General features: G+C 39.9%; 1 protein-coding gene across 3 annotated transcripts in view; it reads right to left on the bottom strand.

Annotated features, from left to right (window-relative positions):
• The window catches only part of bcam (basal cell adhesion molecule (Lutheran blood group)), a 65,961-nt gene that overhangs the window by 14,689 nt on the left and 25,035 nt on the right, over positions 1-26,237 (bottom strand). For all 3 annotated transcript variants that reach the window (XM_059338920.1, XM_059338921.1, XM_059338923.1), the window contains exons 2-10: positions 9,898-10,028; positions 9,480-9,699; positions 7,614-7,687; positions 6,919-7,015; positions 6,621-6,803; positions 5,085-5,206; positions 3,549-3,690; positions 2,894-3,009; positions 629-770 (exon numbers count right to left, since the gene is read on the bottom strand). In XM_059338920.1, coding sequence (XP_059194903.1) covers positions 629-770; positions 2,894-3,009; positions 3,549-3,690; positions 5,085-5,206; positions 6,621-6,803; positions 6,919-7,015; positions 7,614-7,687; positions 9,480-9,699; positions 9,898-10,028 — 1,227 coding nt within the window. The remainder of the gene's footprint in view (positions 1-628; positions 771-2,893; positions 3,010-3,548; positions 3,691-5,084; positions 5,207-6,620; positions 6,804-6,918; positions 7,016-7,613; positions 7,688-9,479; positions 9,700-9,897; positions 10,029-26,237) is intronic.

Genomic DNA, 26,237 nt, shown 5'->3' with positions numbered 1-26,237 from the left:
TTAAGGACAAAAGATTAAGATTCCACTAAACTCCTTTATGATGTTTTACAATGCACCAGTGTTTTCATTTATTCAACTGTTGTGAAGGCCAGAAAATCAAAGATTTCTGCATGAATGTAAGGTACCACAGTGTCAGTAATTGATATACAAATGATCATTTTGGGTGCAAATATTCCTGTAACTTAAAATAAATGACCCCTACACAGCGTGTTTACATTACAGGCAAAACATTAAGATTCCACTGAACTCAAGTGGTTTTATTACATACAGAGGAAGCCACACCTTCTCTCAGTTGCATTAACAAACTGTATAACCTCCTTCCTGTGACTGAAACAATACCCAGCACACCCTAACACGGAGGATTGTTATTCTTCTGGAGTGGGTGGATAATTTGGAAATTAAATGATTACTCCCCTCACAATAGGGTATAAAACGGAGCAGCTCCTAAGTAGTTGGCCTCATTCTTCTAAAAGTTACTGCCAGGGGACGAAGCTTTGAGAATTTAGCGGTGGAAGCAAGTAGCTGAAGATGTGTGAGTGTGTGACTGAGTCTCGTCTAAACACACTTTTATTAGTTTTTTCCTGGGGCAGACTATGCATTTAGATCCGTCAATGAGTATATGAGTTACCTTTGACAGTGAGGTTGACACTAGCTTTGGCTGTCAGTCCTGGCACATCTGGCACGGCTCCAACGCACATGTACTCTCCAGCATTATCATAGGAAACATCTTGTATTGACAGCGTGCCGTCCTGTGAGAGCACCTCAGAGCCCTGCAGGAGCACACACACAGAAATTACACCAATTTGAGTCACCCCATCAGCTCTTCTTTTTATTCTCTGCACATGAGTATGAGAGCAGAAACAGTGCTGTGAATATCTATTTTCAAGGCGTGCAGCAATGCTGGGAAAGCAGAAGAAAAAACCTTCACACACACACACACACACTGTTCCAAAGCACAGATCAAAGTCCGTGCTCCGTGATGAACCTGTCTCTTGCAATTCCTCTTAACTTCTTCTCATAGGAATCCTTCTTACTAAGAACAAACACGTTCTCTACTCAGAAAACCAGCAGTTGGTGAGTTTCCATCACACCCAGGAGACACAACAATAGATACACAGGCTACAACAACAGGCTTGACACAGGAGGAACATTGTGCACATAGCAAGTGGAAGAGAGGAGACGAATACCAAAATACAAAGACGCACCACTGCTACAACGCTGGTTTGTGGTTTTGGAGTTTAACAAATGGTCTTTTGTTCGGTTTGTTTACTGTAGAACATAAATTCAGAGGCGACGTTTTGTTTGCAATAGAAAGTAGAGCAGCTTTTGGTTGCCATTAAAGTCCCCCCTCCAGACATGGATTGCTCTGCTTTGATTAATATTTTGTTTAACATGTTTTTTTTCTCACATAAAAAGTCAAAACAAAACTTTGAAAAGTGGCTGGAAGTACATCTTCTCATAAAGAAATTATGGGTCCGGCCTCTGCCCCGCTCACCGGTGAAGGAGCAGTGAGCATCAAAATGGCTAGTGAGTTTCAGTCATACATAATTAAGCCTCCAGACTCAGATAAGGAGTCTGTTGTGCCCCAAAATCATTGACTAGAAAGTGAAGTTAGCATATATTGTAATGTTTGTTAGCTCTCACAGCCCCAGTGGTGTGAAGCTTATGATAAAATCTGCAAGTCATCTCTGCGCTGGACCTTTCAGGTTACCTTACGGCTTCTGATTAGCTTTCAAAGTAGTATCGTACCTAATTTAGCTTGTCTAGCACATATTTTAAATTGCTTTAAGGGAAGTGCACAGACATCTCCCTCCTCAGTGGAGGAATGTGACATAAACACTCTAGTGACAGACTTTGCACAAACTTTTGCACTGATAAAAGTCAGTATCAACAACATTTTAGAGGAAATTAACATAAAAAGGAGGGGGACTGAGCACAGAGCATGCAAACTCAAAAGATAGTTGTAATTATCTATAACGCTTACAAGCTGCATGTTTACATTTGAACTCTAAAAGTGGCATTAGATGCTCCTGTAAAACTGAAATTATGCAAAACATATAGTGAACCTTTTGTTTCCTCCACAGGTGGAGTTGACTTGAGGCTAACTGAACACAATTTAGGATAAAAAATAAATGATATAAGATCAGTAAATCATTCATTCATTATCCTTAACCGATTATTTGCACTCAGGTCTGAGGCGGGGTACACCCTGGACAGGTCACCAGACTATCACAGTGCAGACACATAGAGACAATCAGGCTCTCATTCACATCTACGGGAAATTTAGAGTCACAATTTAAACCTAAGCTGCATGTTTTTGGACTGTGGGAGGAAGTACCCGGTAAGAACCCACGCTGACATGGGGAGAACATGCTAACCACTACACCACCATGTCAGTATATCATACAATACAATATTTAAAAGTGCACAATATGTGTTGGTGTCCACACCAAATGGAATAAACACCAGTATCTGCAGTTGCTGCAGTTGGACGCAGCACAATGCAGCTTGTGTAGCAGAAGCACAACTGTCTTTAAATCGAGCGCTGCGTCCGATCCAAAGGCCTCAGTGTTGTATTGCAGCTGCTCACTAAGTTAGTTACTGTACGTGTGACTTTATGAAATTAGGTCCTGTCTGATGAAGAAATGTAGTGCTGTTAAAGATCTGAAGCTGAACCAGAATGCCCAAATATGGAGCTAAAGGAATGACAAAATTCTTGTTCAACATCCAGCCAGTGTTGTTAGTATGTCGGAATGATAGATTTTCAATTTGAAAACTGTTATCTAGGAATGTGTGGAGAGATGTAGGGAAAATACCAAGGCTGTGTATACAGAAATACAACACTTTTTCATGAGATTTAAAGAAGACAGGAAGAAAAAGAAATGGAGCGCACCTTTAGCCATTGAACAGTGTGCGTAGACGAGGCCTTGGTCTTACACTGCCACTCCACTTTATCTCCAAGCATGACTTCTTGAGTCTGAGCAGGGGTCACACTCACTGGGTCGATGTCTGACACAGAAAATTAAAAGCGATTGAGAGAAAGGGAGGAAGATGCATGAGGCCTTCTATACATTCAAAGGAGTTAAAGAGGTGCTACTTGAAATCAAAAAGCTTCTCATTGTTAAACACCCATGTAATAAGGCTGGTAATACGACCGCATGCAGCAGAATATATCATTTTTTTGTAAGTACAAAGCTAATGCACTTACTCTGAAGTTAAGCCCATTTCGAAGCCAAAGTTAAGCCTATTCCATGCTATTTGTAGGCTATCTCCGCTTAATGCATGTGATAAGATCAAATTAGGGGGTGTAGTTGGGATAACATTAAAGTAACAGATGAACTGTGAAAAATTAAATTGGATATCGGCCTCCTGAAAGGATTCCATTAAAGCTCTTTCCATTCTAACCTTTTTAATTCTATGATTTACTGATGAAAAGAGGAGCTTAATGCAAAGCCCAATCTGCACAAACAGGAGGGGAATTGTTCTTTTTGTGCCTTTACTTTTTCTGCAACTGTGTGTGCGCCTGTTTGTGTTTTTGGGTTACTCACAGTTGACAACGAGGTTGATAGTTCCACTCAGGTCAGCGTCCAGGTTATCGTAATCAATGGCTAGGCACTTGTACAGACCACTGTCAGTGCGTTTGACTGACTTGAGCTGCAGAAGGCCAGCCTTACCAAGGATGGTTTCTCCCTGAAGGTGGAAGGACAGGAGGGATTAGAAGGAACTCAGGGTCAGTGCACATGCCCTGCCAGGTATATGTGTGCTGAAAACAGCTATTATAAGGACAAATTCTGAGTATCATTGCATTGGCATTGGAATTGAAAACAGTAAAAATAGTCAATTAAAACAGGGAAATAGAAAAAAAAATACAAATAAGATAAAATAAGATACAGCAGGATAAGAAAATAGATAAAATAATAAAGTAAAGGAGTGAGAATATGGAAGAACTACAGTGATGAAATTAAATAATGCACAACAATTGTTACGTTCAAAAGGCTTATGAAAAATGATATGCTAAATAAGTATAGGTTACAAACTGGATGAGGACGTTCTTGTAACAACTTTGTTTTTTTTGTTTTTTGCGGGAGTAATTGAAATTCTATGATCTAAATTGTTTGATATACTATGGTTGCCTGAAAAAAAAAAAATATATATAGATATATATTTATTTGACATTAAGTGGCTATATATAGAGAAACTCTCTTATTTGAAAGTGTGGAGTACCAGGGGATAGGAAATATTTTTTACTCCCTTTTTTTTCGGACCAAAATGATAAAAGGAAATGCGTATTGAATATTAGGTCGACTGGTTCTTATATTTATTTTATCACTTAGACGCGGCAGATGCATGTATATGTATAGGGTTATATAAACTGTATGTGTGTAAATGTCTATATGTTTTAACGTACAACTGTATAATGGTGTCTATGTGAGTATGTGTATGTACAGTATTTATGCATCTAGCTGACGTTGTTGTTGTTTATGTTGTTGTTTATTTTTCGGTTCGAAAAGAAGAATTAACCCTCTGGAGTCCATCTATTTATTGAAAATACACTGAGCATGTTTTATTTACAGTGATAACTTAATTTATATATCATATGTAACCAAGCCAGTTGAAAGTGCAATGATAGGGGCTTTTTACACAGTGTGCAATTTATGTTTCTAGACCATTTTTAAAATGTGTATTTTATTTATACTAAACTATTACTATTTTTAATTTACATGCAAATAGACATGTTGTTGATGTTCTTATAGTTATTTATTTATTTCATTATTTTCTGCTGTTTTTGTGTGTATAAATAGTGAAAAAATGTTTCGATCTATGTCTTTTGTTTGTATTTTGGGTTCCTGGCAGCTTCAAACTTGTACTTTAAAAAAAAAAGAAAAATATGACTGATAGCCAAGTTTGTGTGGAGAAAAAGGAGCGAAACAGAGACAGAGACGGAAATAAATGTATAGGAAGTTGACAAATTTGAACCAAAATCTCTACTTCAGAGGTTTAATAAATAAAATGAAACTCGAGTAAATACTGAGTGAGAGATTATAATATTTTGAATAAAAACTTCTGATGAAATGCAAACTTACATCTTTAGAGAACTCAAACTCAGGTTGAGGGTTTCCATCAGTCTCACACTTCATGTCAACAACATCACCTTCCTTGACTGGACTAGTGTTAACCAGTGTAAAGGTTGCTTTCTCAGAGGGATCTAGATGGACAAGAACAGACATGGAACAGGTGAAAATGAGACAGTAAGTCATCAATCAGAGATGTGCAAGGCATTCCAGAGGGGATGTTTTTCTTCCCCAGCACCTCCTCTTTACTTGTCTCATAACTCTTTGTGAGCTGCATATTAAATTCCACTACAGTGGAAAGATATGCAACCAATGGAGATAACACTAATAACTGCATGTTGACAATGTTTCATTTAAAAAAAGGTATGTGTTTTTCTTAATATGCAAAAGCAACATGAGCATGGAAGACAAGGAGAGGCTTGTAGAGAATGCATAAATAAACAGATTAATTTTCTTCTGGCTTTTTTAATCTTTCATCCTTCTAGGAATGTAAGTCAATCTGTCCGCCAGATTAAAATATCTCAACAACCATCGGATGGATTACAATGAAATTTTATACGGACATTTATGGTCATAGAGAAAAACTCCTGGAGAACCCTGACTTTCCCTCCAGTTGCAGCAGCAGGGTGATGTTTTTGGCTTTCAGTGAAATGTCTTGACAACTAGGAAGGACTGCTGAGAGATTTTATACAGATATTAATGTTCTCCCCCGGATCAACTGTAATCACTTTTGTGAATCCCTGAATTTATATATATATATAATACCTGCAAAACTTTTAAATTTTTTTCATCTACAGTGCTTAACAAATTTATTAGACCGTCTGTCATGAAAACGAAAAAATTCACCTATTTATACCCAGATTGTAGCCGGCTCACTGGGCTTCTCTGAGAAGTCAGAAATTAACATTCAACCACTAAAACTCATTTTTTTCTGCTCAGGAATGCAAGAAAATAACAAGAAATAACAATGTGATTTATTATTTTTTACTGTTTTTTTGTAAAGCAGTACATTTGAAAATGAATGGATAACAATAATAAATATATTTTAGCATTGAAAATATAATTTTGTTTAAATAACTTCTACATACATGTTGGTGTATTAACCATGACAGAAACATAAGAAATTATTTTGGTAATTACTAATGCTGTAAATTTAGGGCAGATGTGGCATAAACCAGTGGTCTAGTAAATGTGTTAAGCACTGTACATTTGGTGTTTTACTTACCAAATGTAAGGGCCTCTGCCTGGTGTGGCAGAGGTGCAACAAACTGTTATGATTAATAACTCTCTTGATAACCAAGCAGCTAGCTCAGAGGGCTAAAATAAAAAGTTGATAGGACCTGAAGTAGTGCTTTCTAACCACTGCTATCTTAAATAATAGCTTGACATTTTTAGAATTTTTTCTTGCCAAGAATCACACCAATGCTACTCTTATGTCTGTCCAGCTGAGTTTCTTAGCTTAGCATAAAGCTAAACAGCTAGCCTTGCTGTGTCCATAACACCTGCAAAGCTCACTAAGTCAAACTCTCGTCCGTCCAATCCACTCACAGTTGAGGTTGATTTTGATGGCGTTTGACTTCTTCTCTTTGATCTGGTCTCCTGGCATCATGTACTCCACGGTGCACGTGAACACAGAGTCCTTGTCTGCCTTGGTGGGCTGCATGTGCAGGGTGCTCTTGAGGGTTAAGAGACCAGATGCCTCCTTCACCACGGAGGAAATCATGTTGGTCTCTGGCAGAGAGGAGCGAAGCAAGCACACAGATTACCCTCTGAATTGCACAGCAGGTGAAATAAGACAATATAGGTGTTTATGTATTTTTCCAACAAAAAGCCTCATGACACGTACTCTCTTTCCTGTCCTTGACCTCAGGCAGGGGCTGGTCATCTTTGAACCAGATAATTCTGGGCAGGGGATGCCCGTTCATCGACACACAGGTACCGATCTGATACACATGGACAGATGCAGGAGGGACAAAAGAAAAAGGTTTACCAATACAGAGAGAATTTGGGCAGGAATGAAAATATACTTTTTCTATGAGGATTGTCCACCAATATTGCGCTGATACGACCATACAAAGACATCCAGAAGGCTACTTTCTTAAACCAATAACTTAAAGGAAATAAAGGAAATTATTTAAAGCATATTTAACATTATCATACATTAAATGTACGATGTCGTACATTGTTGACCAATACTAAAATGAAAAAAATAAGAAATAAAAAAATAGCTACATAAACAGCTGTACTACACGTTCAGTATCGGTCAATTGCTGACCATTTAAATAAAGAATTAATAAAAATAAATAGCTAAAATAAACATCAGTGTATAGTCAGTTACCAGTCAACTTTGGACCATTTATATATATATATATAAAAAAGACTAAATTAATTTAAAAATTAAAAAAAAAATTAAGATAAATAAAATAAATTCAAAAAATAAAAAATAAATAAATAATAAAATTTCACTAAATTACCCCGAACATACATTTCTATACTATACATTCATACTGTCTTCAGTGTTTATATGAAGTTCACACACACCGGTGAGCTGGTACTCTCTCCAGCAGTAATGGCCTGAGTTGATGGCTGGGTGAGTTCTGGCTTCTCAGGAGCATCTGAGACAGAAAAAGACAGTTATTATGATTTTATTTTGTAAAGCATTTAACGTAGACACAAACACGCACACTCCACTACCATATATGTGGCCTGACCCACATGCCTGCTGACCTCGTTAATTAAGTTGCGCAGTAAATATCCGGCTTCTTATTATTCCAGTGTGACCTGGTCCACATGACCTGATAAGGGTCAAACAGCAATAAAAACACTCCCCCACTCTCTCACTCTGCTTTCTCATACAAAACCACAGGTGTGAGTATTCCCTCTTGTTTCTCTGCTCTACTCCTGAGCTCACTTGTTCACATGCAAGGTCATCTTATCACTGCCTGCAGCTGCTGGCTGCTTATATAAATAAACAGTAGATGGGTATTCCTCTCTCTGTCTCGCTCACTCAATTCTTTGTGTTTAGTCGTCTTTGTTACAGTTCCCAAAACTGCTGAAGTATTTCTATAGACATTTGTTTTCCATACACTGTGCAAGGCAGGCAGCCGTTTATATGTGTAGTAATTTAGATACAATAAGGGACTAAAACTCTCTTTTGCAGGCTCTTACATTCAGCCGAATAAAGATTTTTAGAGTGCAATAAGTCTTTTAAATGTTTAGGGAGTTAAGAGAGGACGAGGTGTACGGGCAGGGTTATTTTTATTCTCTTTTGCTTAGAAGACATACTGTTTACTCTCTACTGTAGGCCTCCAGAGAGAGAGAAACCAGGCCATCACTGCTACAGCTCAACCCTCAGGAGACCTCATAAGTCAGCCCTATTAAGTTAAGGCAGGGCAGACACACTATAATTCATCCCACAATAAGTCAAGTGGTCAAATGCAGACAAAGAATAATTGTTGGTTTGTGAGACAGGCTGTTTCTTACAACTGTGGGCTTTAAGTACATCTAAAAAGGCCTTTCTCAAACAGCTCTGTGGTGAGGTATTGTCTACCATTGACTGGCCCATTCACAATTAATAGCTCTTTTTATGAGATTGCTTTAAACCTCGGAGTGCGTTAATGTTAATGGTTAACTTGTAAGCTCTTTTTGAAGTGGGAGCTTGACTAAAGGAAGGGTTGTTTTGCTGTTCTCCTGCACAAATTCTCCCTCTGTGAAGTGACTGATCAGTCCAATCCAAAATGCAAATGAATCGCATTCATTTCGGTGTGGCCGCTAAATGTTAAAAGTATGATTGATGTCTGCTCGGAGCTTTCTGCGGGAGGGGAGAGGACACATCGGCCTGCAGGAAGGGTCAGCCCTGAGCGCCTTGGTGATAAATCTGGACCGTTATTAAGGTGAGATATATGAGACATGACAGGTGTGATTGAACTATTCATCAATTGTGTCAAGAGTGATTAGATTGTGGTTAATTGACCTCTGGGGAACTTCTCAAAGAAAAATGGTAACCCCAGCCAATCAAAAAGATACCAAAGTCTTACACATGATGAAAAAATATTAGCTGATGTCTGCTTTATTTCTAACATGACGACAATTGTGACAAATCAGTTTATGATACTATATCGAGGTTCTTTAAAGAGGTTTCGCCTGGAGTTATTTTGAGTATGTGCGAAATGCAATCAGCAAAATGCATTACATGCATTAGGTACAATTAAGCCTCTTCGAAATGAAAGTATGCATGAACACACACGCACATCTGATTAAAGCCATAAAGCTTTAGAGGCAGCGACAGTAACAAATCAAGTCATAAATTCCTCACATCAACAACTGATGAGAAAGTAAGAGGGGGGTCCTCTCTGAAAAGGACATGTTGAGGTCATAAAAAAGGTCAAAGGGCATTGGCTGACTCACGGAAGACTTTGACCAGAGTTTCAGCATCTCCAACCCCAGCGGGACCGGCGGTGACCTGGCAGAAGAATTTGAGCTCGTCGGAGGGTTGAACCGAGGTGATGGTCAAAGTGAAGTCTGCTCCAATAGTGACACGTCCAGACAGAAGGGTGCCTTCGTCACTTTTTCCAACGCCACCCTGAGAAAAAGCCACGCGCTTCCTGGTTCCCTGATCCTCCTGGATCTGTGGATAGATAGGAGGTTTACAAAGAGGGTGGAGGGATAGAAGAAGGTGGAATAAGACAAAGAACTGGCAATAAGTAAGAAAAAACACAACTTTTTTTGGATGCATGTCTTTATTAGATCCCGCCCCCGAAAAAAAGTTTTTTCCCCCGTCTAAAAATACCTGATTAAAGAACATTAATATCTTCAAATTACTTACTACATAGAACCACTCTACAACAGTGTTGCCTGATGGTGGTGAGACAGTATGCGTGCATGGCAGTTTGGCAGTATCTCCTTTCAACACTTCCACTTTAGGAGCCGTCTTCACCATCACAGCTCCATTACACACTGCAGAGAAAAACACACAAAGGGAGAGAAAGAATATGATTGAAGAGTCAAGGAATGGTAGTAGTGTGTCAACATGTTGCATCAATACCAGGCATGACAGGCGGGTGAGCAAAAAATTACTGAGATGCCAAAGTAAACATATGGATCCACTGCAAAAGTTGTGTTACAGGAGTGGCTTCAGAAGTTTTTATAAATGTTACAGCGTGTTTTTTCACCATGAAGGACAGCAAGCTACCAGTATAAGTACTCCCTTAAAGGTGCAGGAAAAAGTGAGGGACCCCGGGGGAAGCTAAAGGCTCTCGTCACTGTCAGTGTTCTCCATTCAATAGAGACATTAGGATGCACAGAGTGTCCCAGATATCAATGGGAGAGAGTAGCAGCTAGGGCACAAGATGGACCCAAACTGGTTCCAGTGGGGATAGAGGACACTATAGCTCTATAACTCTCTGTACAATCTAGCCGTGGAGAAACAATGTGACAAGGAGATTGCGTTACAGGGAGGAGAGGGAGGGGAAGGACGGAGAGCTGGAGGAAGGGAGGGAGCTCCATTTCTGCTAATGAAGTCACTGCAGCATGTACAGCGCCATAAATCCTCGTACAGTGACACATGAAGGCAGTGGAGTCCACTGTGTTGTGAGTGCGAGGGACAATGTTGTTTAAGTGACTGCCAAATCAATTCTGCAATATTAAAATCAGTAAAGCAAGTTATCAACATGTGGTCTATGCAATTTCATAAGCATGTGCAATTTGGCAGACTTATATAAGAAACTTTCAAAGAAATAAACTAACTAAAAAATGTTTTCATAAAGTAAATATTGGATGCATCAGGGAAGCAACAGTAAACAACCAGCATCTCCAAAAATCTTCCCATGTCGCAAACATTTAAAAAGCCAGAGATCTTCGCTTTAATTAATATTCATATTGTGGACATATGTGTTGCTAATGAACAACCCAGCCCCACACTCTGTGTGATAACATAAATTAATCATGTCATCAATTTCTGGACTACAAAATCTGCACCTAAATAATTTATTTGTTGTGAGAAACTGCCAGGATCGGGGAGGATGGACTTCTGGGAATCCCGGTTGCTTGACAGGCCAGTTTTAATAACAGTGCAGAGAGATGCAGACGGGGAAGATGAAAGGCTGTTTGGTGAAAAATGTCTTAAAGAGAGATGAGAGGAGCTGAAGGGATGGCCACCTTTTTATCACATTACTGTGAGGAAGAAAAGGAGCAAAGGACAAGTGGGAAAAAAAAGAAGGCAGAGAGAACATATAAAGGAAATAATAGGGAGAGCTGTCAAAAATACACACTTGTGCTTGCTCAGTTGTGTATGAGTGTCAGAGAAACACATTCCAGCAGGGTCAGATGCTGTGATTTACCATGAGCCTCAAACCGCTCAGAGGTCAAGGGTCATTCCAGCGTTGACATTTGATGAAAAGATGTCATGTCTGGCCTCTGTTGTATTCTTTCACTTCCTCTTAATTTACTTTTTCACTTCCCTTGCCTCTATTTTTATCCTGCATGCCCTTTTTTCCTCCCATCTTCCTCCCCATCCACTCTCTCTCTAAATATTTTGTTCTATTAGCTCAGTAGCTCTCAAGTGAAACATTAGTTTTACAAACCGAGTCTCATGTTCCGACTCTGTAAGCGGGATGTAGCCCAGAAGAAAATCCTCCTCTGTTTCTGCGCCAACACAAACACACAAGCCAGACAAGCAAACGCACAAGAATGTGTGAGTAAACCAAGAGCTGCGCTTTTAGGCAGGGACTCAGGATTTAAGAGTCCCGTTAAGTGGTGCATGGGAAAAATACACACTCGCACACATACCACATTAAATCAAGTGACTAACTGGCACAAGCACTGAAAGCCCAAATCTTATCTCAGTTACTTAAGCAATTTGTTTTTTGGGAAAAACATATGAAAACACGAATCTCTAGCTTAAAGGTCTCATGTTGTAAAAAATATGTTTTTTATGTATTTTTGACAACCCTACCGATGGTGCTCAAGGGCTTAATAAGCAACATTTCTGATTAATTTAATGGTCTACAGACTGAAAGTGCACACTACGGCTGTCACGCCAAGAAATCTAGTTTCCTATTCCATGAAAAACTGAACTCTCATTAACTCAGTATGAAGCCATTGTGTTTCTTATGAGCAATCATGTATGCATCTGCTGAGTACGGCGTTTTAGCCGTCTAAGTCACACAATAGTGATCACATTGGCTTCCTGTGAACACGCGGTGCGTTATTCTCGGCTCGCAGTTTATGCACATTTTTCCGTCTCAAATTTGCCAGACATAATGGAATACAATTAAAACAGCTGAATGCTCACTTTTAGAGTAGCTGCATCTGTTATGGGATAATAAAGTCACCTACTAATCTGTGAAAAAAAGAGCATGAAGCACGGGACACATTTCCTACTGTACTGAGGAGGTGATAAAGGTTTAATTTCCATGCTCCTGTTATTTTGTAACCGACTTTCTTTTGTCTGGGGTTGGCACAGTTGCTGGGTTACTGCATGCATGCAAACAGAGCTACTGGCAGTTAAAGCAATGATATGAGTCCATCTGGACCGCATCTTTATTTCTTTTTTTATTTAATTGTCTCACTCTTGTCCTATTCTCTCCTTTGGACACATCATTCAGCGCCATTCACAACATGTTTTGGTGCAGAGTGATCAGTCAAGCCGCTGCTCTGTGTTTTTACACATGAAGCAGCTGGACAGACAGAGCCTGAATATTAAGGCATAATTAGGGGAGTCCTCTGTCCAATCTAAGCCTAGAGCAGTGTGTGTGTATGTGTGTGTTCTTGTGTGTATTTAGAGACATGTGCTGTTGGCTCTGTTTGTGAGAGAGAGACAGAAAGAAAGAGAGTGGTTGGGGCTGTTGGAGGGGGGACCAGCTACATGGGGGTCTCGTTAGCTGACGCAGGCCAGATAATCGGATTTAGCCAAAGAGAGGGAAAGTGTGTGTGAGGTGGTGTGTGATGGGGTGCGTGACCGGGTAGAAAGACAGATGGGAACGAGACGGTCAGGCTGTGACCTGCGTACACACATACACACCCACATACACTCTTACAGTATATCTATAATGCATGCTATATTTATGAGCAACCAAACCAACCTAGAAAGCTATGGCTAAGTACAGTGTGTTTATAAAAAAAAGTCAAAGGAGCATTGCAGAGTGGAGGAGACCCAGACAGTCGTGTCAGTCCCACATCTACTAAAAAGTTAATGTAAAACCATCTTTAATACTCTCTCTGTGTTTGTCTCTCTTTGCCTGCATCTCTTTCTCTTTCACCCTCTTTTTAAACACGCGCACACACACACACACACACACACACAAGGCGGGCGCCCCTCATTATGGAAAGAACCAGCTGGATCCTCTCTCCTGTCCTCCTTTCCTCTCTTGTTCTCCCCTCACCTACTGTCGTATTCTGGACATCAAACCAGGAGCCTCTTTCTCTCTCCGATTCTCCTCTTTTCATCCCTCACTCTCAAAGAGCATTCTTTAATACCCAGTGCACAAACTCTCGTGTGTCTCCTATGCGCATGCGTGTGTTTGAAAGGCAAAAAGTGAAAGGAGACCAAAAAAGAGAATGCAAGATAGGGGAGAGTGATAGAAAATAGTGTGTGTCTAACCTACATGGCTGTCACCCAACTAGAGCCTGTTTATGAAGCCAGCATGAAGCGACTTTCACTGATGGTACCTGCTTGTCTCCCCGCTAACCCAAACACCTCTCTGCTGAAGAGTAATGGATGTTCTGGGGGACGCAGCTTAATATAAGTCTACTGTATACACCTAGATGATGGTGCTACGGGTGTAAGAGAAGTACAGTCAACATGCGTCACAGTCGAACCTAAAGATCTGCACCAGTGGCGACGCTGTGCCGAGGAGCGTATGGAAGGTTTATCTATGAGGTCAATGCAAAGCTGAAAAGTACAGGAAAAGTGCATCGTGGTACCCGACAGGCAAGGAATGTCAGGAGACGTGTGTGTATCTGTGTGCATGCGTTTGTGTGTGTGTGGTCTGTCCCTGGCCTCTAACAGGATTAGTGTGTTGGCAAAGCAAACAGCGTCCTGCCGCAGAAGACACAGCCTCAATGTCACGAGAGCTGAGTCACCTTCAGCACGCGGCCAATAAAAAACAACACGTAACAATAACTTCCTCGTTTTTATTCTCTGCTTTCTGCTGATCAGCGTCTCTTTCAATATTTTTAGAATGATTTCTCAATCTTTTTACAGTCGCCGTTCTCCGTTTCAATCATCACTGCTGACATCATCTCAAGCTGCATTTATACTTCATCGTTAAGGGCTTGCTGTGTAGCTGCACACAGGTTACTGCATGTCCTCTGCAGCTTAAGCAGAGTTAATGTGCTTCTCGTCAAAAAATGTTACTGCACATCAGGGCTACAGCCGGGTATGGTGCCTTAAACCTGCATTCTTTCTAATGACCAGCAGGGGGCGACTCCACTGGTTGCAAAAAGAAGTTAGATTCTACAGAATTACACTACTTCTCATGTGATTTATTACCTCAGTAAACATCTAAAATTATCATCCCATTGTGAGTAAAATATATGATTGACAAGTAACTACCATGGTGCATTTTGGTCTTTGCAAGTTTAAATTAAAAAAAAGTTCTCTAACATTCTAGAATATCTTTTTTAGCTTTCAGCTTTAGAAAACACACTAATGAGTCAGCTGTTCATTTTTAGTTACAGATACATCTTGCTAACCAAGCTAAGTAGCTAAGTAGCGCTAACGTTAGCTTACAACTTGACATCTTCCTCCGCAGCTCCAACCTCTCATCCAAATGTGGTCAATCATGGCTTGAAAATGCCTAAATGCCAAACTTGAGGCTACAAAACTGTCCACAAATGAATGGGTGACATCACAGTGGCTACAAATGCTTGTTAAGTGAGAGCAACAGTATCAACTAAGAAACTAGACTCATTTAAGTTTTCATCAAAACTACAGCAGTCTCAGATTGTTTTTTGTTTATATGAACTTATCATTGCAGCTCTACTTATGTTTTCCCCTAAAAGTCTCAGATGCAAGTGAAGACTGGTCTAGTGAGAAGAACATCAAGGAAGCAATCTCAAAAATTTCAGACATATTTTGTGATCTCATGAAGCAAACTCGACTTCAAAGTTCACCAGGATTACCAGTCTCCATCACAAAGTGCATGAAAGAATGTAAACACAGTTACTTCAGGGTGCATAAAAGCACCAGGCACCATGATAATTCCACCTAACGCTGCTGTGGTGGAACCAATGAGTGAAATTAATTGCTGAGCTATAAAATCGTACCCTCAAGTACAAATGTGGCTTCATTCCCACCACATGTTGTGATGGTTACTATCACCACAGACACTCTGTGGCTGACTCACATCCCCATCAAGAGCCAGAGTCTCTGTGGATGTGAGTATGATTGTGGCAGCGGGGCGTGGCAGGTTGCCCCCAGCTCTCTCATGCTGATAATGGCCTGTTAATGTTGCGGACTGGATCTGACTCAAATCTGGTGTTTACAAGCCTTTCACATTCGCTCAGCGCTCACATTAGTCTGCCTGCACTGCTGGATGGGAACACTACTCAGGAAATGCAGTTTGTCCAGTGAGTTTCATTTTAGAGGATGAGGTCCAGCTGTAAGGCGGATAAATAACCAAAAAGAGGCTTGTTGTTGCCATTTGCAAATATAACATTTGTGGTTGGACATAGGGCTGGGCGGTATGGACCAGAAGTCATATCCCGATATATTTAGACTGATTATCGATATACGATATATATATCCCCATATTTTTATCGCAAGTGAGAGCAAATATTCAGTCAAAGTCAAAACCAAATAAGACATGTCACAAGTAGTTTTATTGAAACCGTTTATATAAGTGAACATAAATACTGTATAACAACAGGAGTACCTTTTTTTTAAAAAATCAAAGCTCCAAGTGCACATTTAAATGAACAGATATCTTAAATGAAAGCCGCAGCTTGCCTGGAGCAAGGATCACAGTGCAAATTTGAATTATATCCATATATGCGATATGGTCTAATTCCATATCACATTAAAAAATATGTCGCCCAGCCCTAGTTGGACACTGAAGAGACATTAAAAAAGTTATATTTTTCAGCTCTGTTTAAGCAAGAGGAGAACTATGTTTCCTCTTCTAGTTTGAAGAGCCGACAGCCTGGCATGAGTAGTGGCCTGGGTGTATATATATATATATATATATAATGTATGATATATGTGTGTGTGAGTGTGTGTGTGTGGTAGGGGGCAGGCTGGGTCAGACCGACAGTGTCAGGGTGGGTCCATGTAAGGCCTGCAGTCCGTCAACGCCTGACTGATGAGACAAGAACAGGTGCAGTGCAGGAACAGCAGCTGCAGCAAAACACACACACACACACCCCACACACACACACACACACACACACACACACACACACACACACACACACACTCACCGACAATGAATGCCACATGCAGAGGGCAAGGGAGAGAGTGAGAGAGACAGACACAGTGAGACACACAGAAGCTCAGAGATGATAGACAGGCAGAGAGAGATAGAGGGGAAGTTTCTGAACTCACAACTATACACAGACTCTGTTTGTAGAAGTAAAACTTTTAGCAACCAAGGAGACAAAAGAAAAACATACACATAGAGTGAAAACCAGACAGAAATCGATACACTGTCTGTCTCCTTGGATACTTCCTATGGCAAGTGAACACATACAAGGGCCATGCATAGCAGACTAAGTGCTGCGATGACCTGTGGATGCCCTGCTAAGACTTGACCTTTGAGAGGGAAGCACTGATATGTATATAATACTAATTAGAAACCCACTGTCATTCACTGTGTTCAGGATAACAGAGAAGCATGGATAGATAGAGAAGGAAGACAAAATAGGGAGAAGAAAGAAAAGGGCAGAGACAGAAAGTCAATGCAAAAAAATAATGTGTATTATATAGCACGAAGAGTTATTAAATGCTGCAAATGCCATGACAAACTGCGCCAACTAAGCCCCATTGCCTCCATATTAATTACAGCTGCGAACACTGCTTGCAGTCTGATAATGTATGTGATATTGTATTCCAGTCAAAGTCTCATCCTGTACAGTGCATGCAGTGCTTGTGTGCACAGATATTAAAACATCTGCTATTAAAACAAACATGAATGGTATTGTATGATTTCTTACAAAAACATAGATGTGGTTTGTATAATATCCTATGAAACAGTGGTCGTAGTTTAAAACATAATGGTATCATTACACATTGAGCAACTTGGTTAGGTTTATCCATAGGGCTGGGAGATATATCGATATAAAAGATATATCGATATATTTTTAAATGTGATATGGAATTAGACCATATTACGTATATCGATGTAGTTCGATTTTTTCTTTCTTTACATATAAATGCTGCCCTTACTATGGTTTGTTATATTTAGTTTTTTGTAATGTTCATTATTCTTTCCTCATATAAATATTTCAGAAAAAGATTGGCCTTAAATGTGCACTTTATGGAGCTTTGATTTGAAAAAAAAGGTACTCTTGTTGTTATACAGTATTTATGTTCACTTTAATAAACGGTTTCAATAAAACTACTTGTGACATGTCATATTTGGCTTTGACTTTGACTGAACATTCGCTCTTACTGTGCGATTAAAAATATCGTGAAATATATCGTATATTGATATTCTGCTTAAATATATCGGGATATGGCTTTTGGTCCATATTGCCAAGCCCTATTAAACCATCAAAACTATATGGCGAAGTTTAGGCAAGAAAAGTACTTGTTTAAGGCAAGGAAAAATGAACAGGGCTATGCTTAAAATAACTTCCATATACAACGATTGGATATTGTTACGTCGGTAAGGAACTTGGGTTAAGAAGCTTCCAACTAGACACCAACACTGGTCTCCTGGGTCAAAGTCCTGGGTTTGTTTGTGCCCTCCTCGCCCTTTAGTGTCCACAGAATGGTACATTAATGCAGTGGTTCTCAACCTTTTTGAGTCGCGACCCCCAATTTAACATGCATGTTGTAAATAATGAAGCAGGCAACAACTAAAACATCTCCCTGTCTAAAATTATGTGATTTAATATTCATTTTGTGCATTTATTTTTTTCAAAAATGATTTGGCGACCCCCAGAAATCATCTCGCAACCCCAATTGGGGTCGGGACCCCAAGGTTGAGAATGGCTGCATTAATGGACAAGATTTCTTGGGAAAGCTAATTTCAGTATATTTTTTTTTCAAAGGAATAACTTCATAAGGACAGCCTGATTAAAATGTGAAAATATCCCGAACAACGCAAATGAAGATGATTCAGTGAGGAGTTTGTTCTTCACAAAGCAGCATAAATACTCAGTGGATTTGTGCTTGACCTTTTTTACAGACATGAGTGCTTGTACATGCACATAGACTGCCTTTTGCTCTCTTTTTTTTAATGAATCTTTTGTGTTTGCTCCTGATTTACTTCTGATGTTCAATTTCCCCAAGCGGGACTGATAAAATACTTCAAGAGACTTCATAGTACAATCATCAGAGTCCCTAATGAACTGTTCCCAAGACAAATCCCTGTATGTTTGTTTTATTTGCCTAATAAAGTGACTGTAACTCTTAAATACCGCGGAATCATCCTGTTATGTAATCTCTGACAAAGGGAATTAGTGAAAGAAAAAAAAGGAGAAAAAGTTTGAACTTTTCGTTTCCAACAACTCTTCACACGAATCTCCTGAAAAACTTTTTAAAGAGTTTTTTTTTCTCCCAATAACACATGGACGGCTCTGAAGTCCCAATTACAGCAATCAGAGCATCATCCTCAGACTTGTAAATCTCATCTGACCGTTCACAAGCCAGTCAAAAAGCCTCTGCATCATACGTGGTGACTCCCCAGGCCGGCAGCAGAGGTCCATTGTGCTTCAAAAGATGATATCTGGGCTTCTAATTGGAGTCAAGCACAATAAATATCGTTGGCGCTTGAATTTATTGCTCGATGCAACAGGGCGCCCTGTTTCTTTTATGGGTTGCCTGTGTTCTTTTATGAGGGTTCTGTGTCATATCTGTATGTGTTGTCAAAGGGCGGCGGAGGGGTGTCTTGATTAAAGGTGAGATAGAACGATGCCGGATGTTCAGATGCCACATGCTAAGCTCCGGCACCGCAATCACAGGATATGGAAGGGGGCTGTCTGTCTTCCTGTCAGGGCTTGTACCAATATACCACCTGAGCAGAAGGAAAACTCACACCTGGTACCCTGCAGCAACACATACACACATTCAAGTTGCAGCTGGTTGTGGAGGTCGTATTAGTCTAGCAGAGGAGACACTTTGTTTATTTATTGGCACTAAAACCACCAGTTATGTGTGTCTGCTCTAGACAGGGTAGAGGAGAGACTGTGAGGGGAAAATAGATTTTATCATTGGCTGGATAAGAATCCTTTAACCTTTTATTGTATTGTTCAGACCTCTAAAGTTTTTGTACTACCTCCATTTCTGTCCAGATCTTATATCAACCTCCTTGCTGGAAATCGAATGCCTCTTTAACCCATTGACGCATAAAACTTCCCGTAAAACCTTTGGGCGATTTTAAAATAAGACCCTAAAACCTGAAGTTTTTCTGGAAATTCAACAGAAGTGTCTACGCTTCTACTAAATCATAGATTTTTTCAGCCTCTGTAGCAGATAGAAATGAAATTCAAAAAGTATTTGAGAGCTTATACAAATACTACAAAACGACGTAAACACTTTCCAGGCTTCAATGGGTTAATGTGTTAAGAAGCTGATGTGATCAGCACTTAAAACACGCCTAACTTTAACTAGACTAGTGCAGTGCCCATAGGAAGTATGTATTCGTTAATCGTGAGATAGCACAAAAAGCACTAAAAGTACATTAACATGAACCCAATTAGCTGATATACTATATTGCATGTAAGAATCTCATATCAAATGATTATAGGCATTATGCTAAGCAACATGAATGTCATCCCTGAATCACATAGTAATGCAACATAAGAAGTCAATAAAGCTAAATCTCCGCTTAGCATGCTAATTGCGCTAACAACGTCTGCAACTCCCTAAAACACTTACTTTTCATAAAGTACCACACCATCCAGCACATACACATTGAACATTGATATTCGCTGGAAACTATTAGAATATTATTGGAAAATCGAACCTTGTAGCGCACTTTAAAACTCTGAAAGATAGGTAGGCTAAATAGACTTACAGATGAGATGAGTCAGGGTGGAAATCCAGAGTGAATTGTGTTACTGACCAGGTGTAGGCCTATCACACAATGGGGCGGAGCTCCCCTAAAAGGCGTCCCATCGGAAACAGTGCAATGCGAATTTACGTCCTACGTAAATAATGATATTTTGAAAAATGGATTAAAAAATCTTAAAAATTGAAGATGCACACCTTCGTGCCATGCGCAAGCCACATATGAAATCACACACACACACACACACACACACACACACACACACAGATTCGTCTTGCTTTTATAGATAGATTGTTCAGACCTCTAAAGTTTTTGTACTACCTCCATTTCTGTCCAGTTCTTATATCTCCTTGCTGGAAATCGAATGCCTCTTTGATGTGTTAAGAAGTTGATGTGATTAGCACTTAAAACACATTTAACTTTAACTAGATTCTCAAATTGAGATTTCATTTACAATGAGTAAAGAGGGCCGACATCAGAAGAACAAGGACACGGGTTTAGAAGAGGTCTGCTGTTCCCGGGGACTTGACGTTGACGTAATGCAGCTGAGTCAAACATAAGGCTATTAGCAATTAGCCTGGGTACACATCAGTCTTCCGTACAATATTAGCATCTGCATCCTACTCAATGCAATCAAATGCAGAGCCGCAAGTCATCGCAAAGTTCAATGACTCGGCAAATGATGTCTGCCAGCCAAGCAGCGGGTGTGTGGATTTCTTTGTGCATGAAAGTGTCTGTTGTGTTAGCGCGGAGGGCGGAGAGGTGACATCACAGCGTGTGCGGTTGCAACAGATAAATCACAGCTTTACTGGTGTGTGTGTTGTGTCATCTCACGGCCGTTTAGGGGCTCAAGACAAACAGTGTGAAGTGGACAACAAGGTTGGCCCCTCGCGCAGTCTTTTGTCTACCGGGAGATTCCCCCCAGCTTGTCCCGTAGTCCAGGCAACAGGGTGAGAAGTCAACCCCATTCAGGCTGGAGAGTTTGGAGCTGTGTGGTCATTAAGTGTGTGTGTGTGTGTGTGGGTGCTGGGGTGGTACGGGAGTGGGTGTGTTTGTCCTTTTTGGAACATGAGCCAGTGAGTCAGGAGAACAAAATGAGGACAAGGATAGATGTTCCGAGCAAGGACGAGAAATACAAAAAAGGAAAAAGCGCAGACAGGGTGCATGAGGAGAATATGAATCTGCGGAGCTGACATTGCAGTCTTGCGCCCCATTCTGCAGAAATCGACGGTTGAAAAAAACAACAAAAAAAAACAAAGCCAAGATGTCTTATAAAGAGATTATAAATAGAGCGATGAATACATGAGTCTTGTGAGTTTTAGTGCTGTGTAAGTGCTTCTGCAAAAGTAGCTTTGATATATCGTCCTACTGATAAACCAAAGTATTCTCTCTGAGTGTCCCTCCCCATTAGAGTAAAATTGAAATCATCCCTCATACAGAATATCTTGGCCATTTATAAAGAGAATATCTTTAAACTGACACAATCTGGTGCCATTATATGTGACTCCATTAACGGTATGTTTAGCATGACAATAGCTAGTGTCTTGCTCCTATTAGAGTTCACTTTTAGGTCTCAATACAGCAGAGGTAACAAAGAAAAAAAAAGAGAAAAAGGTAAAGCCAGAACGACATGCAAGATCGGATAAAAATATCAAGAGGAATTTCATTACTTTTCAAATCAAAGGGCACAAAACAGAGAGGGTCCGCCAATTACCGCACTATGTCTCCTCCTGGCTGCCTTTCATTTTCAGAGGGAACTCAATTTTGTGAAAGAAAGAGAGGAGAGTGTGTGTGTGTGTGTGTCCTGATCGACTCAGAGAGAGAGAGAACCCAATCAGTAGATGTCACTTAAGGGGCAGAGATGAGAAAAGGTGTTAATATTTAATGTTTCTGGGCCCCTGAATCTGCGCCTCCTCTCCCTCTTCTCCCTCTTTTTTCCACCCCTCTCGCCTCAGGCACTCCAATTAACACACCCTGTCCTTCTCTCCCCCCTCTTTTCCCAGTCTTTTTTTGCTACTCCCTCCTTCCTTGAAACACAGCCTCTGGCAAAAAATAAAATTTATAAACGAAAGTAAAGGCAGAAATGGCGGGATATGCAGAAAAAAAGAAAGAAAGAAGAAGCAGAGTTGGACTGGGAGAGTGTGAAGCGGTGCGATGCAAAGTTTGGAGGAGTTGAGAGGGCTAGAGGGTCTCACAGAAGAGGAGAGGCACACACAAGAGGATACTGATGCAAATGCAGGCATGAGTATCAAACCAGAGAAAGGAAACTTCTGCACAGATGCAGGAGTTTAAATTGGAGCAAGGAGAAAGATGAAGTGAGGGAAGGAGAGGGTCCCCTGCGTTTCTTTTCAATTCCCCTCTGCCTCTACCTATTTATCAAGGTAAATGACTCGCTTTAATGGGCCAGAATAATATGCAGTGTTTGGCGGAGGCAATCTGCTTGCATATGTTGCCACTAATGTCGCCGGCATCCATAATGGGGTATCCTAATGAGGTACCTTCAGTGATGAGAAAGGCAGTAAACATTATAAATTCCTCTCAGGACCCTCAAAAGGGTGGGGGCCGCCCTGGGAAGATGATGGATGCATGAATAGATGGATGACAAGGGTCTGACAGCTGAGGTAGCGTTGGACACTGTCTCACTGATGCACTCCAATACCTTTTTAAAGGGACACTTCCAATGATTTGACTAAATTAGATAACTCTCAAGAGTGCCAGAAACACTTGGGCTGACATTGTCTATAATGCAAAGCAGAGCATCTTTTCCTCGACCCTTTCTGCCAAAATCTTTTAAACTCAATGCACCCAGGCTTTCTGTAGTTATAGTCCCCAACACCAAGCAGTGATAACACTAATGACATCATTGGGCACATTTTCTCAGAAATGAAAAATATACAACTATTTTCACTGGAATTTTCTAACTTGCTTAAACTTTGGTGTAGGGCTGGGCGATATATCAATATAAAAGATATATTGATATATTTGTTATATGGAATTAGACCATATTGCATATATCAATATAGTTTAAAAAAATTTCTTTCTTTATATGTAGATGCTGTCCTTACTAGGGTTTGTCATATCTAGTTATTTTGTAATGTTTGTTATTCTTTTCCTCATATAAATATATGTATTAAAGAAAAAGATTGGCCTATTTTATTTCTTAGGCTATTTTTATTGAAGCTATTTTTATTTATTTAAATGTGCACTCGTGGAGCTTTGATTTTTTTTAAAGTTATTCCTGTTGTTATACAGTATTTATGTTCACTTAAATAATAACTACTTGTGACATGTCATATTTGTCTTTGTCTTTGACTGAACATTTGCTCTCACTTTACGACAAAAATATCAGGATATACATCATATATCGATATTCAACCTAAATGTATCAGGATATGACTTTTGGTCCATATCGCCCAGCCCTACTTTGGTGTAATTGATTACTTAAGGGTATAATTTGTGACTTTCTGACATTAAAATGTCTAAAAAAGACTTTACCCATCGAATATATTCTGTTTAGCTGTGAGCTAACATTTTGTTAAATGTTTCTAACACTTTTTTTCCTTTGCACATTTGTCAGAGTTGTAGTTATCTGTGAAAAGTAGTCTAAAATGGACCTATAATCCAGTTTTAAGCCACATTTTTATGATAGATCACAGTTATTTTTAAATATAATGTAATCAGATCATAATCAGATGAAGAATTTCAGTCATCAGATCTCTAGATCTAACATAGGAAGATAAGGAAGTCAATGACAAATGTAAGCAGCAGCTGTCCATCGAACAGCCACACTGATTTTTTTTAAGTGAAATTGCTTTCTTCAGTGTTTTTACTCGAGCTAATCAATTGGTCTGATTGTTTTTGAGAGGAGGAGACCTCTGGGGATAATTTATCTTGTTGTTAAAAGTAAGAAATCAATCAACACTGAAGGAATCCTTACAGAGAAGCTGACTAGAGGAGCTAAAGCTGGACCATATTGAAACTCAGACTTTTGTTATCGTTTTGACTCAGCAGAAAATGACATAAGGTGCATAAAATTTACTGCAATCTCATGAAATAACCAAATAATGAAATGTAACTATCTTCAAAAAGGATATTTCAACTTTTGCCAATGTCAAGCATGCTAGGTTATATACTTGAGTATTTATTAGTCCATTTATAGAGCAGTGGCACTTCAAAAAAATCCTCATTGTCCTCTATCTCTCAGTGCGTAACGGGTTGTGATTGGTATACAGATGGATAGAAGGGGGAAAAAAACACATTTTAAAAGGGAGATGTCCTCTGGATTCACTGCCCTTCCCCTCTGTTGTTATCAAACTCACGTGGCTCCATGCTGTTTTGAATTAGGGCCATTAAAGCAGCACACTACAGGGTCACTGCTGCCGCTGGACACTCTGTAATACTCTCATTGTACCGTTTTGTTACTGTAATGGCTTTAGAATTTCAAAATAAAAATTCATCGACACCTCTGTCTTATACAGCCAGGACGGATTGTCAGAAAGCGGGCAAGGAGAAAGGCTGACTCAGAGGATAAATAAGGGGAGAGACATTAAGGCTACAGCTAATCTCACTAAAAGGGTTAGGACAAAGTGCTGCCGCCTCGGCCGTCTCTCTCGCTTCCCCTCTCCCTCTATCCTTAAATCAATTCATTCTGCAAGTCATTTCCTAGCATACTGTGCAGATAAATACCCAGCGTAAGGTAGCTTTTATGCCCAATTTACTGTAATAAACAACCCACTGGAGTGTATCCATTACAGTGTTTGTCTATGTGTGTGTCTTTAAGATTACAATAGCTCCCGGTGTGTTTGGATGTGATAAAAAAAAAACAGAGCCAGACACTTTTGTTCCGGAGGGGAAATAAGATTTGAGATAAGTTGTAAGGTGAGGAAAAGGTGAAAGCTGGCCAACAAGTCTCTGTGCAGGTCTCCGATTTCTGCTCAGGGAACCCTACTACCACACACACACACACACACACACACACACACAAATGCATGTGTACAGTACAGGCTGAAACAAGCTGACCTGCCAACTTGTGTGTATTTTAATACTGATGAGTCGAGGGATGTATGTCTCAGGTTCTATTTACAGTAGCCTATTACTGTTACATTCACAAACGGAGTGAAACACACGCACAAACACACCTGCCTGCCCTTCATATCTCAACGGCTCAATTCCTCAAACACACAGCCTCCGTTTGCTGCCCTTTTCTCTGCAGCAGTCATCTCATACCGGATTGTAGCACCCAGGTGCTTTGTTGGCCTGACAAACGGCCCGTTCCAGGGCGGACGGGTTATACACACACCACACAAGCTGAGGTAAACAAAGAGAGGGGACAGAGCGACTATGGGTAAACAACGCCACCATGTTACTGTATCACGCTTCCTAATCTTGCTTCCTTTAAAGATTATATGAGATTAAATTACCATATGAATTGATTGAGAACAGAGACAAATCTTTTTCTCTGTTTTAGATGTTTGTCCACAGGAAGAAGCTGTTTAACAGACTCAAATCACTTTTAAAAAAGAGCAGATGAGAGTGGATGATCACTCATTTGATGTCAGTATGACCTGAAATTGGCCCCCTGTCATTTTTCCCTCATTGTGGCCTTGTTTTTTACTGCAGTATACAAGAACAGTAGTATATATACAGCACAATCATGGTTAGAAGTAAGGAGAACTCAAACATGTCTTTTGTGCTGTATAACACATTAATAATGCCATATAATTCAATGTTAGAGTGATTAAATGTGACTATTTTAAGCTTAAATTTGGTTATTTTTCCTTCCTGGAGCATTTATAACATGTGATTCATTCAAAGACTATCACAAATATTGAAATTTGATGAAAATTTTTGTTTTTACAATTTCAGGCTATGATAAATGGCATCATTTTGTCAATTTATTTAGGGAAAACAGGCAGGTCGGGGGGTTCAGAGGGAGAATAGGATATGATATGATTTGATCGGTATCTCAGTGCAGCAGCACAGCAATCACTGT

The sequence above is a fragment of the Centropristis striata genome, chromosome 8 (genome assembly GCF_030273125.1).
Source record: "Centropristis striata isolate RG_2023a ecotype Rhode Island chromosome 8, C.striata_1.0, whole genome shotgun sequence".
In the NCBI taxonomy this organism is placed as follows: domain Eukaryota; kingdom Metazoa; phylum Chordata; class Actinopteri; order Perciformes; family Serranidae; genus Centropristis; species Centropristis striata.
Note: the sequence above shows the minus strand (reverse complement) of the source record. Positions and strands in the feature narration are given on the sequence as shown.